At 43.9% G+C, this 13,246-nt stretch overlaps 1 protein-coding gene across 4 annotated transcripts in view; it reads right to left on the reverse strand.

The window, feature by feature from the left end:
- Positions 1-13,246, reverse strand: part of SSH2 (slingshot protein phosphatase 2) — a 379,616-nt gene that overhangs the window by 293,123 nt on the left and 73,247 nt on the right. For 2 of the 4 annotated variants that reach the window (XM_082245088.1, XM_082245087.1), the window contains exon 2: positions 6,335-6,412. The exons of the other annotated variants lie outside the window; for them this stretch is intronic. In XM_082245088.1, coding sequence (XP_082101214.1) covers positions 6,335-6,412 — 78 coding nt within the window. The remainder of the gene's footprint in view (positions 1-6,334; positions 6,413-13,246) is intronic. 4 annotated transcript variants of the gene reach the window in all.

The following is a 13,246-nucleotide window of genomic DNA, read 5'->3' on the forward strand; positions in this document are numbered from 1 at the left end:
ACACGCAACGAATTTCCGCCGACCGGTCGTCCCTCTTATGTCAAGAGTGGTGTTTTGTTGGTTGGAATGTGCCTAGACTGCACATGAATTTTCCCGCACAACAAAATTCTACTTCAGAAGTGATGTCATGTGTTGGATTGCTTTCTTTGTGTTCTTTCTTCTCTGAGCATGCCCAGTCTTGCTCATAAGATTTTTCCCTGTCGAAATCTGTACTGACTGCACGAAAATGGGACGTGTTTTGACTGAGGACAAAAATTTTATAGCCTGCACACCAGAATTTTTTCGGCGAAAAAGTAGGAGTTGGTTGTCGGAAGCATCATACTAACAAGCCGAAAATCGGCAGAGGGACGAAAATTCCAGGCCGAATTTCGACGCATGTGTACGAGGCTTAAGACTCGGAAGCCATTAAAGTTCATGTGATCGTAAAGGCAGGTGTCCCAATACTTTTGACAATATAGTGTATATATAATGTTGATCTGTAGATTTTTAACTAACATGGAAAAATTACGCATTAATACTTTTTTTTTTTTTAAACAGAGCTGTTGCATTCATATGTACTTGTAATGTCCAATAATTAGGAAAAGGTTTTGTTCTTTATGGGATTCTAAAATTTACAGATGAGGTACTAAGGTGGCCATTTTTAAAGGGTTTATGGGAAGGTGGGGTTTACAAGAGAATAGTTTTTTGCGGGCATAATGGAATACCCATTTAATTCTGACCCCTACATACAGTAACATAAAGCAATCCCACATACCTCGTTTTACCAGGACTAGTAGAGTAAATCAATCCACAATTCAGCCACAGCAGAAGGAAACTTTAAAATGGGGTCCCATCAAACAATTATATACAGATGGTGTATTACCTGCTCAGTTCCTAAACTTAAGAGTATAACTAAAGGCAAACTTTTTTTTTTTTTTTTTTTTTAGATTTGCTTACAGTGCAAAGGGATTAGAACACTTGTCCGTTTTTTATTGTGTGTGCCACCATTAATGAGATTCACTCTCTCTATTTGTCCTGTTTACCATTATCATTGAAAGTGAAAGTAAAAGAAAAATCCTAATTTTGTGATGTCCCCAGAAAAGTAATAGAGGGGAAAACTTTCAATGGGGACACTAGTTCTGGTGACCTGGGGGGCCCCCAAGGAATTTTCTTATTTTGCAGGGATTTCCTTTCACTTCCTGTTTGGCTATGGCTCAGGAATTGAAGGGAAATCTCCCCAATGGGGCACAGATGGCAAAATAAAAAAATCTGACAGGGCTATAACCCTCCCTTGCTCTATCCAAAAAAAGAATGTTTTGCCCATAGTTCTGCTTTAATACTGAAGAACTGCCAATAAAAACAATATTTAAACATCTCCAAAACTAGTTTACTCTTTTACACCCATTTTTCATGTTCTGTCAGGTTCAATGAAATTAAACCACTGTAAAATCGGGAAACTGTACATGAATGCAGACGAGGAATGCGCCCGAGGGTAACACTGTCCTATCTCTTCAATACTGCTACTGTAATCTACATCCCTTTGTTGGAGAAAAGATGTGAAAAATTCCTTGATGGTCAAGCCTGGGCCTCTCCCCATAAGACTAGAGAAACTTGGCAAGACATAGGAAAAAAATGACAGGAGATAAATCCACCGCTGGGTCATCTGAAATGAAGGGCATCTCACAGTCACAATCCAATAAATTCAACCAAGAAAAAAAAAATACATTCATATTTTTTTCAGGTTAAGAGCATTTTTCAGCAAGTACAGAAAAGACCTGTTCATCTTGCCGACAATGCAATGTCCTTATCACTTAAAGTAGTTCCAAAGGCAGAACCTTATGCATACTGTCGCCCCCCCCCTCCAAGCCCTTTATATTGGCCCAATCTCGATCCAGCGATGTGCACAAGAGCGGAGGCTCTGTCTGCTCTCTTCCTCCCCATTGGTTCGATCTCAGCCAGTGACGAGGGGAGCAGGGGGCGGGGCCAAGTCCCGCAGTCTATGTTAATAGATGCATAAAGTAGGAATGAACCAACGCAAGTGCCCCCATAGCGAGTGGCTTGCTAAGGGGGCACTTGTAGGGGGAGAAGCCAGGAGTTCTGGCAGGGGACCCAAGAAAAGAAGGATGGGGGCTGTTCTGTGCAAGATATTGAACAGAACAGGCAAGTAGGACATGTTTGTTATTTTAAAGAAAAAAACATGTAAAAGGCCTGCTAGATCACTTCAGGCTGACCCCCTTTGCAGGTATAGCTATGCAAGACATTAAAAATAAGTGTCTATGCTGTTTAAAATCCAGTAATACACTATCTCCCCCTGCTCTGCACATGCTCAGTTGCTCTCCCATTTTAGACATTTTCAGGCACTGCTGAGTTTGTAGAAACCGATCTGCTGACAGCCTTAAAATGGAAAAAAAACTGCCTATATTTTACAGCCAAAGGAAGCTGCTTCTGTTTCTGTTTCCGTCTTGTCCTGTGATCGCACAGCTCCTGCTATTCTGTGTCAGTGGGCGGCTGCTGCAGGGGAGAGGAGGGAGCACTGACCATGGGAGCTTATAGGTGGCGTAACGGCTCCCAGAATTTACAACCATTGTCAAGCGCTTCCTTCCAGGTAGGGGGAGGGGAGGAAGCATTTTTTAAAATAGTTATAATTCGTTTTTTTTTTTTACTACAGTTTAACTTAAAAAAAAAATTAAATAATAATCTGTGCACATGTACACACGGCTTCTATTAAATTGCACATACAGGGGTTGGAACATCACAGACTGTGCTGCCAAGACAGCAGTGGAAACTGCTGCAACCATTTAAGTCATTTCGATGTTATGCTTTAAACCCAAAAATGCTACTTTCAGTAAATTTTCTGTAGTTCATGTTCATAACTTAAAGTGGAGTTCCACCCATTTTTGGAACTTTAGATCTATGTAATCCCCTTTAAAATGGCTTTTACCAATGGAAACTTTTTTTTTTTGCTAGTAAATACCTTAATTTCGGCTTTATTCCTCCTCTCCTCACTTCCTGGTCCGATCGGCGATGACGTCATTCGGCGATCCGCAGTGTCTGCTGGGATGTATTCTATTCCAGAAATCTCGCAGTAGCTGTATCTGTACTGAGCCGTGCCTGCCCCGCCTCCGCCCCGCCTCCGCCTCGCCTCCTCTAATTGAGTTGCATTGTATGAATGTATTAAGGCTGTTCTCTGCCCCGCCTCCGCCCCGCCTCCTCATTGAGTTGCATTGTATGAATGTATTAAGGCTGTTCTCTGCCCCGCCTCCTCTCATTGATTTGTAAGAGGAGGCGGGGCGGAGGCGGGGCAGAGAACGGCCTTAATACATTCATACAATGCAACTCAATGAGAGGAGGCGGGGCGAAGGCGGGGCGGAGGCGGGGCAGGCACGGCTCAGTACAGATACAGCTACTCCGAGATTTCTGGAATTGAATACATCCCAGCAGACACTGCGGATCGCCGAATGACGTCATCGCCGATCGGACCAGGAAGTGAGGAGAGGAGCAATAATGCCGAAATTAAGGTACTTACTAGCAAAAAAAAAAAAAAAAAAAAAAAGGTTTCCATTGGTAAAAGCCATTTTAAAGGGGATTACATACAGCTATGTATTCCAACCTATTAAAAATGGGTGGAACTCCGCTTTAAGCAATCCCGAACTGTTCACTAACTTACCAATGTAAATGCATTATTCCATCATCTTTTTGGGATCATTCTACCCCAAACTGGTACTTTAGAGGTTTACATTGTTCATCAGACGACCCCCTAAATTGTTTTTTTTTTTTTTTTAAATTGGAGCTCTAAATTTAATTTGAATCTTAAAAAGGAGTTTCAGTTTTAAAGCATTATTAAACCCCAAAACAAAAATGTATAATATAGCAGCTTACCAATTCTTAGTAGTGGCTGTATTTGTTTTTTTTTGTTTGTTTTTTTTTTTTTACTTTTTTCTCCTCTTTTTTTTTTCCTGGTGATCTGGCCAGCAACACACCTCCTGTATTAGAGTGTCCCCACCCTGGATGAAGGAGCACAGGGTGGCATATTGGGACAGCAGCATTGTCGGTCTAGGGGGGGGGGGGTCAATACAGTAACACATTGAAATTGAGCTCCAGCTAATACTTTATAATCAGTTACACTAAACACTTTCTTTTTGGAATAAAGGTTTTACATGAAGTCTGATCATTTTATGTACCCCCGTTAGTGTTAAATGGTTTGTCTCATTCCTGTAACTTTAACAGAGCTTTTATATTGAAAAACAGACACACAGGCTGGATCACAAGATGAAAATGGAGCAAAGCCTAAAAAAGGAAAAACGAATGCAGCCATCACATCTAAAAATTGGCAAACTACAAAATAGTACTGTATATACTCGAGTATAAGTCGACCCGAATATAAGCCGAGGCCCCTAATATTACCACAAAAAAGTGGGAGAACTTATTGACTCGAGTATAAGCCTAGGGTGGGAAATGCAGCAGCTACTGGACCCAACTGGACCAGCACAAGACACAAAACGGGCTGCGGGCATGGTACAGGAGATGGCACAGGCATGGCATAGGTCATGGCACAGGCCATGGCACAGGTCACGGTACAGGCATGGCACAGGTCACGGTACAGGCATGGTACAGGCAATAGTATAGGCATAGCACAGGTGATGGTATAGGCATGGCACAGTATTTACAGGTATGGCACAGTAGGTATAGGCATGGCACAGTATGTACAGGCATGACACAGGGGATGCAGTGCTGCGGGCATGGTACAGGAGAATGTTCTGTACCCTGCCCGCAGCACTGCATGAGGAAATGCAGGGGCTGTGGAGGAGTCTCCCTTACCTTTCGGTGAGGCACCTTCGATTCCAAAATTGCGCCGCCCGGCGCCAATACGTCGCCGCGAATGCGCCGCCAATGCTCGGGAAAACCCGTACACAATCGGCTATTCCCGGGCATGCGGCACATGCGCGGTAAGACGTCAGCGCCGGGCGGCACCATTTTTAAAAAGACACTAAGACAGTGACTCGAGTATAAGCAGAGGGGGGCATTTTCAGCACGAAAAAAACATGCTGAAAATGTACTGCTGGCAGGCAGCACAGGCAGGCTGGACAACGTACCTGTACATTTCCGGCTTGCTTATGGGATTGGGGTACGCATGCGCGCACCCCCTGCTGACCAGTGCTGTGATTGGACAAAGTAGGAGTTTGCCAACCAATTTCAGCCAATGGCTCAAGTCAGCTGATCGGTTGTGGCCAATCACACACAGAGTTCTGCGTTTATAAAAACACAGGACTCTGTGTACTGTGAACAGCAATCGGGCTGTTGCAGGGAGAAAAAAATAGCCAGACAGTTAAGAAAAGGCAGAACACATTACACTTTGTTTGGGCATACAGTTAATCCCTTAATTGCCCCCGGATATTAACCCCTTCCCAGTCAGTGTCAGAATACAGTATTATCACTGATCACTGTATTCATGTCACTAGCGATGTCAGTACACGTTAGCGACCCTCTCAGTGTCTTTTAGCACTAGATTGCCTGCCACCCTATCACAGTCACACTAGGAGTCGCTAATCACCACCATTGCAGTATAGCGTAAATGGCTGCGTAAATTCAAGTATATATTCCATAGTTTGCGGACGCTATAACTTTCGCACAAACCAATATACACTTATTTTTTTAAAGACATGCAACAGAATACATTTTGGCCTGAAATTTATGAAGACATTTTTTTTTTTTTTTTTTTTTTTTTATTGGACAGGTTTTGTTACAGAAAGTAAATAAATATTAGGGATTTTTTTCTAAATTTTCAGTCTTTTTTCGTTCATGTCACACACAAAAAAAAAAAAATCCACTGGTGATCACACACACACCACCAAAAGAAAGCTCTATTTGTGTGAAAGAAAATGCCAAATTTCATTTGTGTAGTGTTGCATGACGGATCAATTGCAAGTTAAAAAAAGTGCAGTGCTGAGCAGCGAAAAATGCTATGGCCATGAACCTTCCAGAGGCTAAGTGGTTAAAGTCCTACACCAGACGTTCACCGTTTCTTGTCACCAATGCAAACAGATCTTCCCAATGCTGGCAGGATCAGGAGAGTTAGGGGCTCTGATCAAAATGAACTTTTCTTCTTGGAAAGTATTTTCCATAAATTCCCATTTCAGGATATACTAGGTGGCCAATGATGCATTAAATGCTGGTCACCGTATTCTCTTCCAAATCAAGAAACCCGATATGAACAAAGGGGTATGAGACCATTTTCCATATTCTACAAACCACTATTTGTGATGGCTGCACATTAAGGTAAATTAGGAGACTTTTCTAGGATTCCCCTGGCACAGCACAAACCCAGAATGTTGTCTACATACTACATTATACCTACATTGGTACCATTAAAGAGTTCTGTATCTTCACACTGGCAGCAGAAAACTTCAGTTTCACTTTCTTCCAACTGTGAATTCTGTAACGCAAATAAGACATTGTCAGCAATTTGGAGGCCTGGACAGGAGGCAGCAGAGAGGCTAGGGAGACCCAGAAGCAGAGAGCAGAAGCATCAGTCTCCAGCAAAGGAAGAGAAGGAAGGAAGGTAAAGGGCAAGGTACCAATCACCTACAGACAAGGAAGGCAGCTTGATTGCAACCTAAGCCTATTCATTCAATTTGCAATTTTGCTAAACCATAAACACTGGCCTAGCATATAATAAAAGCATACATGTTTGGCTTGGCATACACAGGTATAGTAGCAATCTTTAAACACCTTAAAGCACCGAACACAAATTGTTCCTCAGAGTAGTCTTCATTTGTGACACTGAAACCAGACCAAACGCAAACTCATTTGAAGCAAGCTAAGCCATTTCTACTAGTTTACTAGTTATACATCCTTACTATGACTGCTCTGAATTCTGGATTAAGCCTTACCAACCTGGCTGGACTCTATCCATTAAGAGCCGGTTCACACTGAGGCGATCCGACTTCGGGGGGCGACCGGTGAAGTCGCGTGAACCGCGACTTCGGCGCGACTTGCAGGGACAAGTCTATGCAAGTCGCTACCAGGTCGCCCCAAAGTAGTACAGGACCCTTTTTCTAAGGCCCCATTCACACTAGTGCGACTTGTCCCGCAATTTTGGACCGCAAAATCGCATGACAAGTAGTTTTCCATTATTTTCAATGAGCCCCATTCATATCAGTGCGTTTTGAAGTCGCACCGACTTCAAAGTAGTTTCTGCACTACTTTGCCACAATTTTAATGCGTTTTGAGGCATATAGCCTTGCCATTGCTTTCAAAATCGTGTCAAAATCGCGGCAAAATCGTGCCGCGAAATCGTGGCAGAATCGCAGTAAAATTGCGTTGCACTAGTGTGAATGGGGCCTTAGTCAGCGACTTGTATTAGAACGGGCCTGTACTACTCAATGGACCGCGACTTGTCAGGCTCACAAGTCGCCTGACAAGTCGCGCTAGTCTGAATGGGCTCTTAAAGCAACTATTGCCATTTTGCATCTAATAAAGATCAAACAAAAGAGAGAAACTACAAAAACAACAAGGTCTTTTGTACTGCTAGTGATGCTTGACTCAAAAGTGAAATGGGTGATCCCTGATGTCACACATCTAAGGAATTCTATGAAGGTGGACGAAGAGGCAATCTCAGCCTGGACTCCGGCCAGGCCACGCACCCAACATTTTTCTCTCTGCGCCCTGGAGATTAGTCATAGGGAATGCTAGTGATGCTCGACTTACATAGTTGGTCAGGTTGAAAAAAAAAAAAAAAAAGACACAAGTCCCATCTAGTTCACCAAAATAAATAAATAAATAAATCATACAATCCTTTATATACACACACACACACACTACTATCCCCACAGTTGATCCATAGGTAGGCAAAAAACCCCCAGCTAAGCATGATCCAATTTGCTCCAGGAGGTGAAAGAATTCCTTCCTAATCTTGCGAGAGGCAATCGGATATTCCCTGGATCAACTTTGCCTATAAATGTTAGTACCCAGTTATATTATGTTCTTTTTTTTAAAGCAATCCACTCAGTTGAGATTTTCACAGTTCGTACTGTGAAGAAACTTTGTTGTATTTGGAGATGAAATCTCTTTTCCTCTAGACGTAAAGAATGCCCCCTTGTCCTCTGTGATGACCTTAAAGTAAATAACTCTACACCAGTAGTCTCCAAACTGCGGCCTGGGGGCCAGATGCTGCCCTTTGCTTGCCTCTATCTGGTGCTTGGGACATTCCTCCAACTGACACCAATAATGAGGTACCATTGCTCCCACTGACTCTATTGATGGGGCACTATTCCTCCCACAGACACCATTGATGGGTCACTATTCCTTCCACGGACACCATTGATGGGTCATTATTCCTTCCACGGACACCATTGATGGGTCACTATTCCTCCACGGACACCATTGATGGGTCACTATTCCTCCCACGGACACCATCAAAGGGTCACTATTCCTTCCATGGATACTGCGACGAGACCAATCTCGCCACTGGGCGTTGGAGAAGCCTGGTTGCTTGCCTCCTGCAATATGACTATGGACCTAGGGGCTTTTACCCCTTTAAGACTGTATTTGGGCATGAAAATGTGCCTGCGGTCGGTCAGAAAAGGACTTCTGTCTAACTTTTTAACCCCCGGAGGGATTTCTATGATTTTTGGTTATGTTTGCATTTGAAGTATGCTGATTCTGAAAATGTAAGTTTTATTTGAATGTGATGCATATTATGGAAGTTATGAAAATGTTGCTTTTGGTCCGAGGTGGCTTTGCATTCACCTATTGTCGGGTGTGCTAAGTATTCCTGTTCCATTCTTACATGCTAATGACCTTGTATTGTTCTGGCCAGGTGGCTAGATAATTAGTTTAGTGTTATTTTGTGCCTGTTTACAAATCTATCTGCATATGCAAATTCAATGAGACTCACATTACCTGATAGTGTATATAATGTGTTTGTGTGGATTTAATAAACAGTTCTAAGACAGTCCACTGCTTAAGCCTCACATGGAGCCTTGTCTCGTTCTTGGGGGGATTCACTGTATGCTGTTGGAGACTGATTGCTAGGAGTGTAAGCTGATGTATGCTTTTCCTGTTCGTCTGCTAGCAGCTATTCGTGAGGTTCCAGGTTGGAGTGCTATTTTGTATCCAGTTCGGGAGTTTGGTGTCCTGCAAGAAGCTGTGCCTGTCTCTCAAAAAGGGGCATATCGCCTAAACTGATTTTAACCCCTTGTCTGCTGAAACGGTCCGTTACAATTGGTGGCAGCGGTGGGATCGTTCTCACAGCCAGAAGGACAGCTACAGGAGGCACCATTCCGTGGGTTTACAAGTTGGGGGCAACGCATGTCTCAGTACAGCGACCCTTAAAGCAACAGGATGGAACCAGCAGTGGAGTTCAGATACTCTCTGAGAGAATATGACCGTATGATGTGGTTACGGCTGAACTTCTTCGGACCCAATCCACTGGAGAGATCCAAACGGTTCGTGAAGAACTTAGTGTTCGGGACTCTGCTAGACAGGGCAGAGAGAGAGGGCCAGCTGGCATGTTGGGAGGAACTCCAGCGGCAGGTACAGTTAAGGGAAGAGGAGAACCCAGTCTCCATTCCCCAGCGGCAGCCTGATTTATTGGGAATTGGGAGCCCAGTCTCCATTCTCCAGCGGCAGGCTGAGTTACAGGGGGCAGAGACAGTAGGTCCTGTCGCCCTGCAGCAGATTGATTTGTTGGGAATTGGGAGCTCAGTCTCCATCCCACAGCAGCAGAGTGTCCTGCAGGAAACAGAGAGCCCAGTCTCCTTTCCCCAGCAACAGGACACTGTATTGGGAGCAGAGACAGTCGGTCTCCCTCCCCAGGGGCTGGAAGTATATTTGGGAGAGGAGCTTGTTACCCCCTCTCCCCATTGGCAGAGTGATATCCAGGGAATTGGGAGCGCAGTCTCCATCCCTCAGCGGCAGATTGAGTTACAGGGGGCAGACACAGTTGGTCCTGTCCCCCCGCGGCAGATTGAGCTATTGGGAATTGGGAGCCCAGTCTCCATTCCACAGCAGCAGCTTAACGTACCAGGGGGAGACAGTAAGCCCCCCAACAGTGCAGATGGGACCATGGTCTCTGCACTCACAGCACAGGGGGTAGGGACAGTCGGTCCTGACCCCCAGCAACAGGGCTGTTTAGCCAAAGGGAAGACAGTCGGTCTTCCCCCACAGCAGCATGGTGCTTTATCTAAAGGGGAGACAATCGGTCTCCCCCTCCAACAACCCGTCTCCAACCAGGCTACTTCTGTGGTAGCGCTGGCACCAGGGCAGAGTACCGCTGGTCTCTGCCCACTCAGCAACCCACCAAGGCAGTCTGCCAGTCTCTCACACAGCCAAGGTGAGGCACCTGGACATGGACAAATTTCTCTTCTACCCAGGTGTAGCAACCAGTTATTTTGGGTGGGCTGTACTGCTGTCTCTGTTTTGTGGGTGGGCTGCTGGACTAACAAGGACACTGACCGGCAGAAGGTCAGATACCCTGTTAGTCTGTTTGGAAAAGGGGAGAAATGTGACAAGACCAATCTCGCCACTGGGCGTTGGAGAAGCCTGGTTGCTTGCCTCCTGCAATATGACTATGGACCTAAGGGCTTTTACCCCTTTAAGACTGTATTTGGGCATGAAAATGTGCCTGCGGTCGGTCAGAAAAGGACTTCCGTCTAACTTTTTAACCCCTGGAGGGATTTCTATGATTTTTGGTTATGTTTGCATTTGAAGAAGTATGCCGATTCTGAAAATATAAGTTTTATTTGAATGTGATGAATATTTTAGAAGTTATGAAAATGTTGCTTTTGGCCTGAGGTGGCTTTGCATTCACCTATTTTCGGGTGTGCTAAGTATTCCTGTTCCATTCTTACATGCTAATGACCTTGTATTGTTCTGGCCAGGTGGCTAGATAATTAGTTTAGTGTTATTTTGTGCCTGTTTACAAATCTATCTGCATATGCTAATGCAATGAGACTCACATTACCTGATAGTGTATATAATGTGTTTGTGTGGATTTAATAAACAGTTCTAAGACAGTCCACTGCTTGAGCCTCACACAGAGCCTTGTCTCGTTCTTGGGGGGATTCACTGTATGCTGTTGGAGACTGATTGCTAGGAGTGTAAGCTGATGTATGCTTTTCATGTTCGTCTGCTAGCAGCTATTCGTGAGGTTCCAGGTTGGAGTGCTATTTTGTATCCAGTTCGGGAGTTTGGTGTCCTGCAAGTAGCTGTGCCTGTCTCTCAAAAAGGGGCATATCGCCTAAACGGATTTTAACCCCTTGTCTGCTGAAACGGTCCGTTACAGATACCAACCATGTGGTACTATTCCTCCTGCTAAAACCAAAAATGGAGTACTATTCCTCCTGTTAAAACGATTGACGGGGCATTGTTTACTCCCACTGATGCCAGGACATTTTCTACTCCCACTAGCCACAGTCCGAAGGACAGTTAACTGGCACTTTGTTTAAAAAGTTTGGAGACCTCTGCTCTACACCAAGTTTACTATATGCAAAACTTATGAATTTATACATGTTGATCATATCCCCCCTTAATGTCCTCTTCTCAAGAGAAAATAAATTCCGTTCCTCTAATCTTTTCTCATAGCTGAGCTCCTCCATGCCTCATCAGTTTGGTTGCCCTTCTCTGCACCTTTCTCCAGTTCCCAGATATCCTTTTTTGGAACTGGTGCCCAAAACAGAACTGCATATTCCAGATGAGGTCTTACTAATGATTTGTACAGGGGCAAAATGATATCGCTCTCTCTCTGGAGTCCATACCTCTCTTAATACAAGAAAGGACTTTGCTCTTTTTGGAAACCACAGTTTGGCATTGCATACCATTATTATGCTTCTGATTTACCAAACCCCCTAGATCCTTCTCCACTATGGATTTTCCCAGTTGTACTCACCTAGTATGCATGAAGGTTTTTTTTACCTTGATGCAAAGAATGCATTAAGGTAAAAAAAAAACCTTTGCAACCTCTTTACTGGCCCTGTGATTCATCATGAAACTGTTTCTTACTTTTGTTTTTCTCCTTGTAATGTCCTCCATAACCTACTGAACCTCTCTCTTAACCCCTCACTTCCATTTGTTTGGAACAAGCAGTGCACGCTAATTGGGGTCACTCTGAGTTAATCAGGAATACATGCTTGAATAGAATATTTTCTTTTTAACCACTTGGCGACCAGGCCATAGCCAAATGACGGCTACAGTAGGGTCGGCTTATTCTGGGAGGGTGTACAATGACGTCCTCTCAGAATCGCACCTCCTGCGCGCCCGCCTGGGGCGCGCACATGGAAGTGTCCGTGCATGGACCTGCCGCATCACAGATCATAGTAAAGGGCCAATGACAGCGGCCCTTAACCAGGTGATCGCTCTGTCCAGTGATGATTCAATACCACCAAAAGAAAGCTCTATTTGCGTAAGAAAAAGATGAAAATTGCATATGGGTACAGTGTTGCATGACATAATTGTCATTCAAAATGTAAGCGCACTAAAAGCTGAAAATTGGTCTGGTTAGGAAGGGGGTTAAGGCGCCCAATGGGTAAGTGGTTAAACCGGGTTTAGTCTCACTTTAATGTAAAGATAAATGTAGAGCCCTATCCACTTGTTTATACCTAACAACCTATCAGCATTAAATAAAAATGTACTTATTGTAAGATCTCCAAAGATACCGCTCTGTGTCAAATTTAATGAGAACATACCATGGAAGAAACTAATGAGAACATACCATGGAAGAAGCTATCTGGGAATTAGGTGGAGAAGGAGGTGGGGATCACCCAATTTTACTAGCTACAAAATGATAAAAAAAATTTTGACAAATTACCATAAGCTTTTTGTACCAGAATAAAAAGGTTATGAGTACTTGGGTTCCCACACAGACATTTGTGCCAACAAAACAATTATGGTCCGTCTTTGGCGGTTAGCCTTGTCAGCCACACAGCGGGTAGGCACTTGGGAGGTTCTGGAGGTAATAGCTCAGTTTATTGGACAGGAGAAATCCATATTTATCTTACATATTTAAAAGAAGTCAAAAGTTTGCATTTAAAAGCTGCCTACTGGAAAGCCTAGATATATCCGAATCGGATCTTTAAAAACAACAGCATCTTCTAGCAGCATTTCCCCATTTGTACGCTTGTTTAATGCAGGAAAAGGCATTGTGTACTCTGTGTGATCCTGCGAGAAAACATGCTGTTTGGCCAGCTTGACAGATGCAAATCTGCTTGTAAGATGCTTTATATCTTCAGTCTGCTCTGAGCAAATAGCTGCATTAATTACCGCTCATAAA

Source organism: Pelophylax lessonae (assembly GCF_965119305.1).
Source record: "Pelophylax lessonae genome assembly, chromosome: 2".
NCBI lineage: Eukaryota > Metazoa > Chordata > Amphibia > Anura > Ranidae > Pelophylax > Pelophylax lessonae.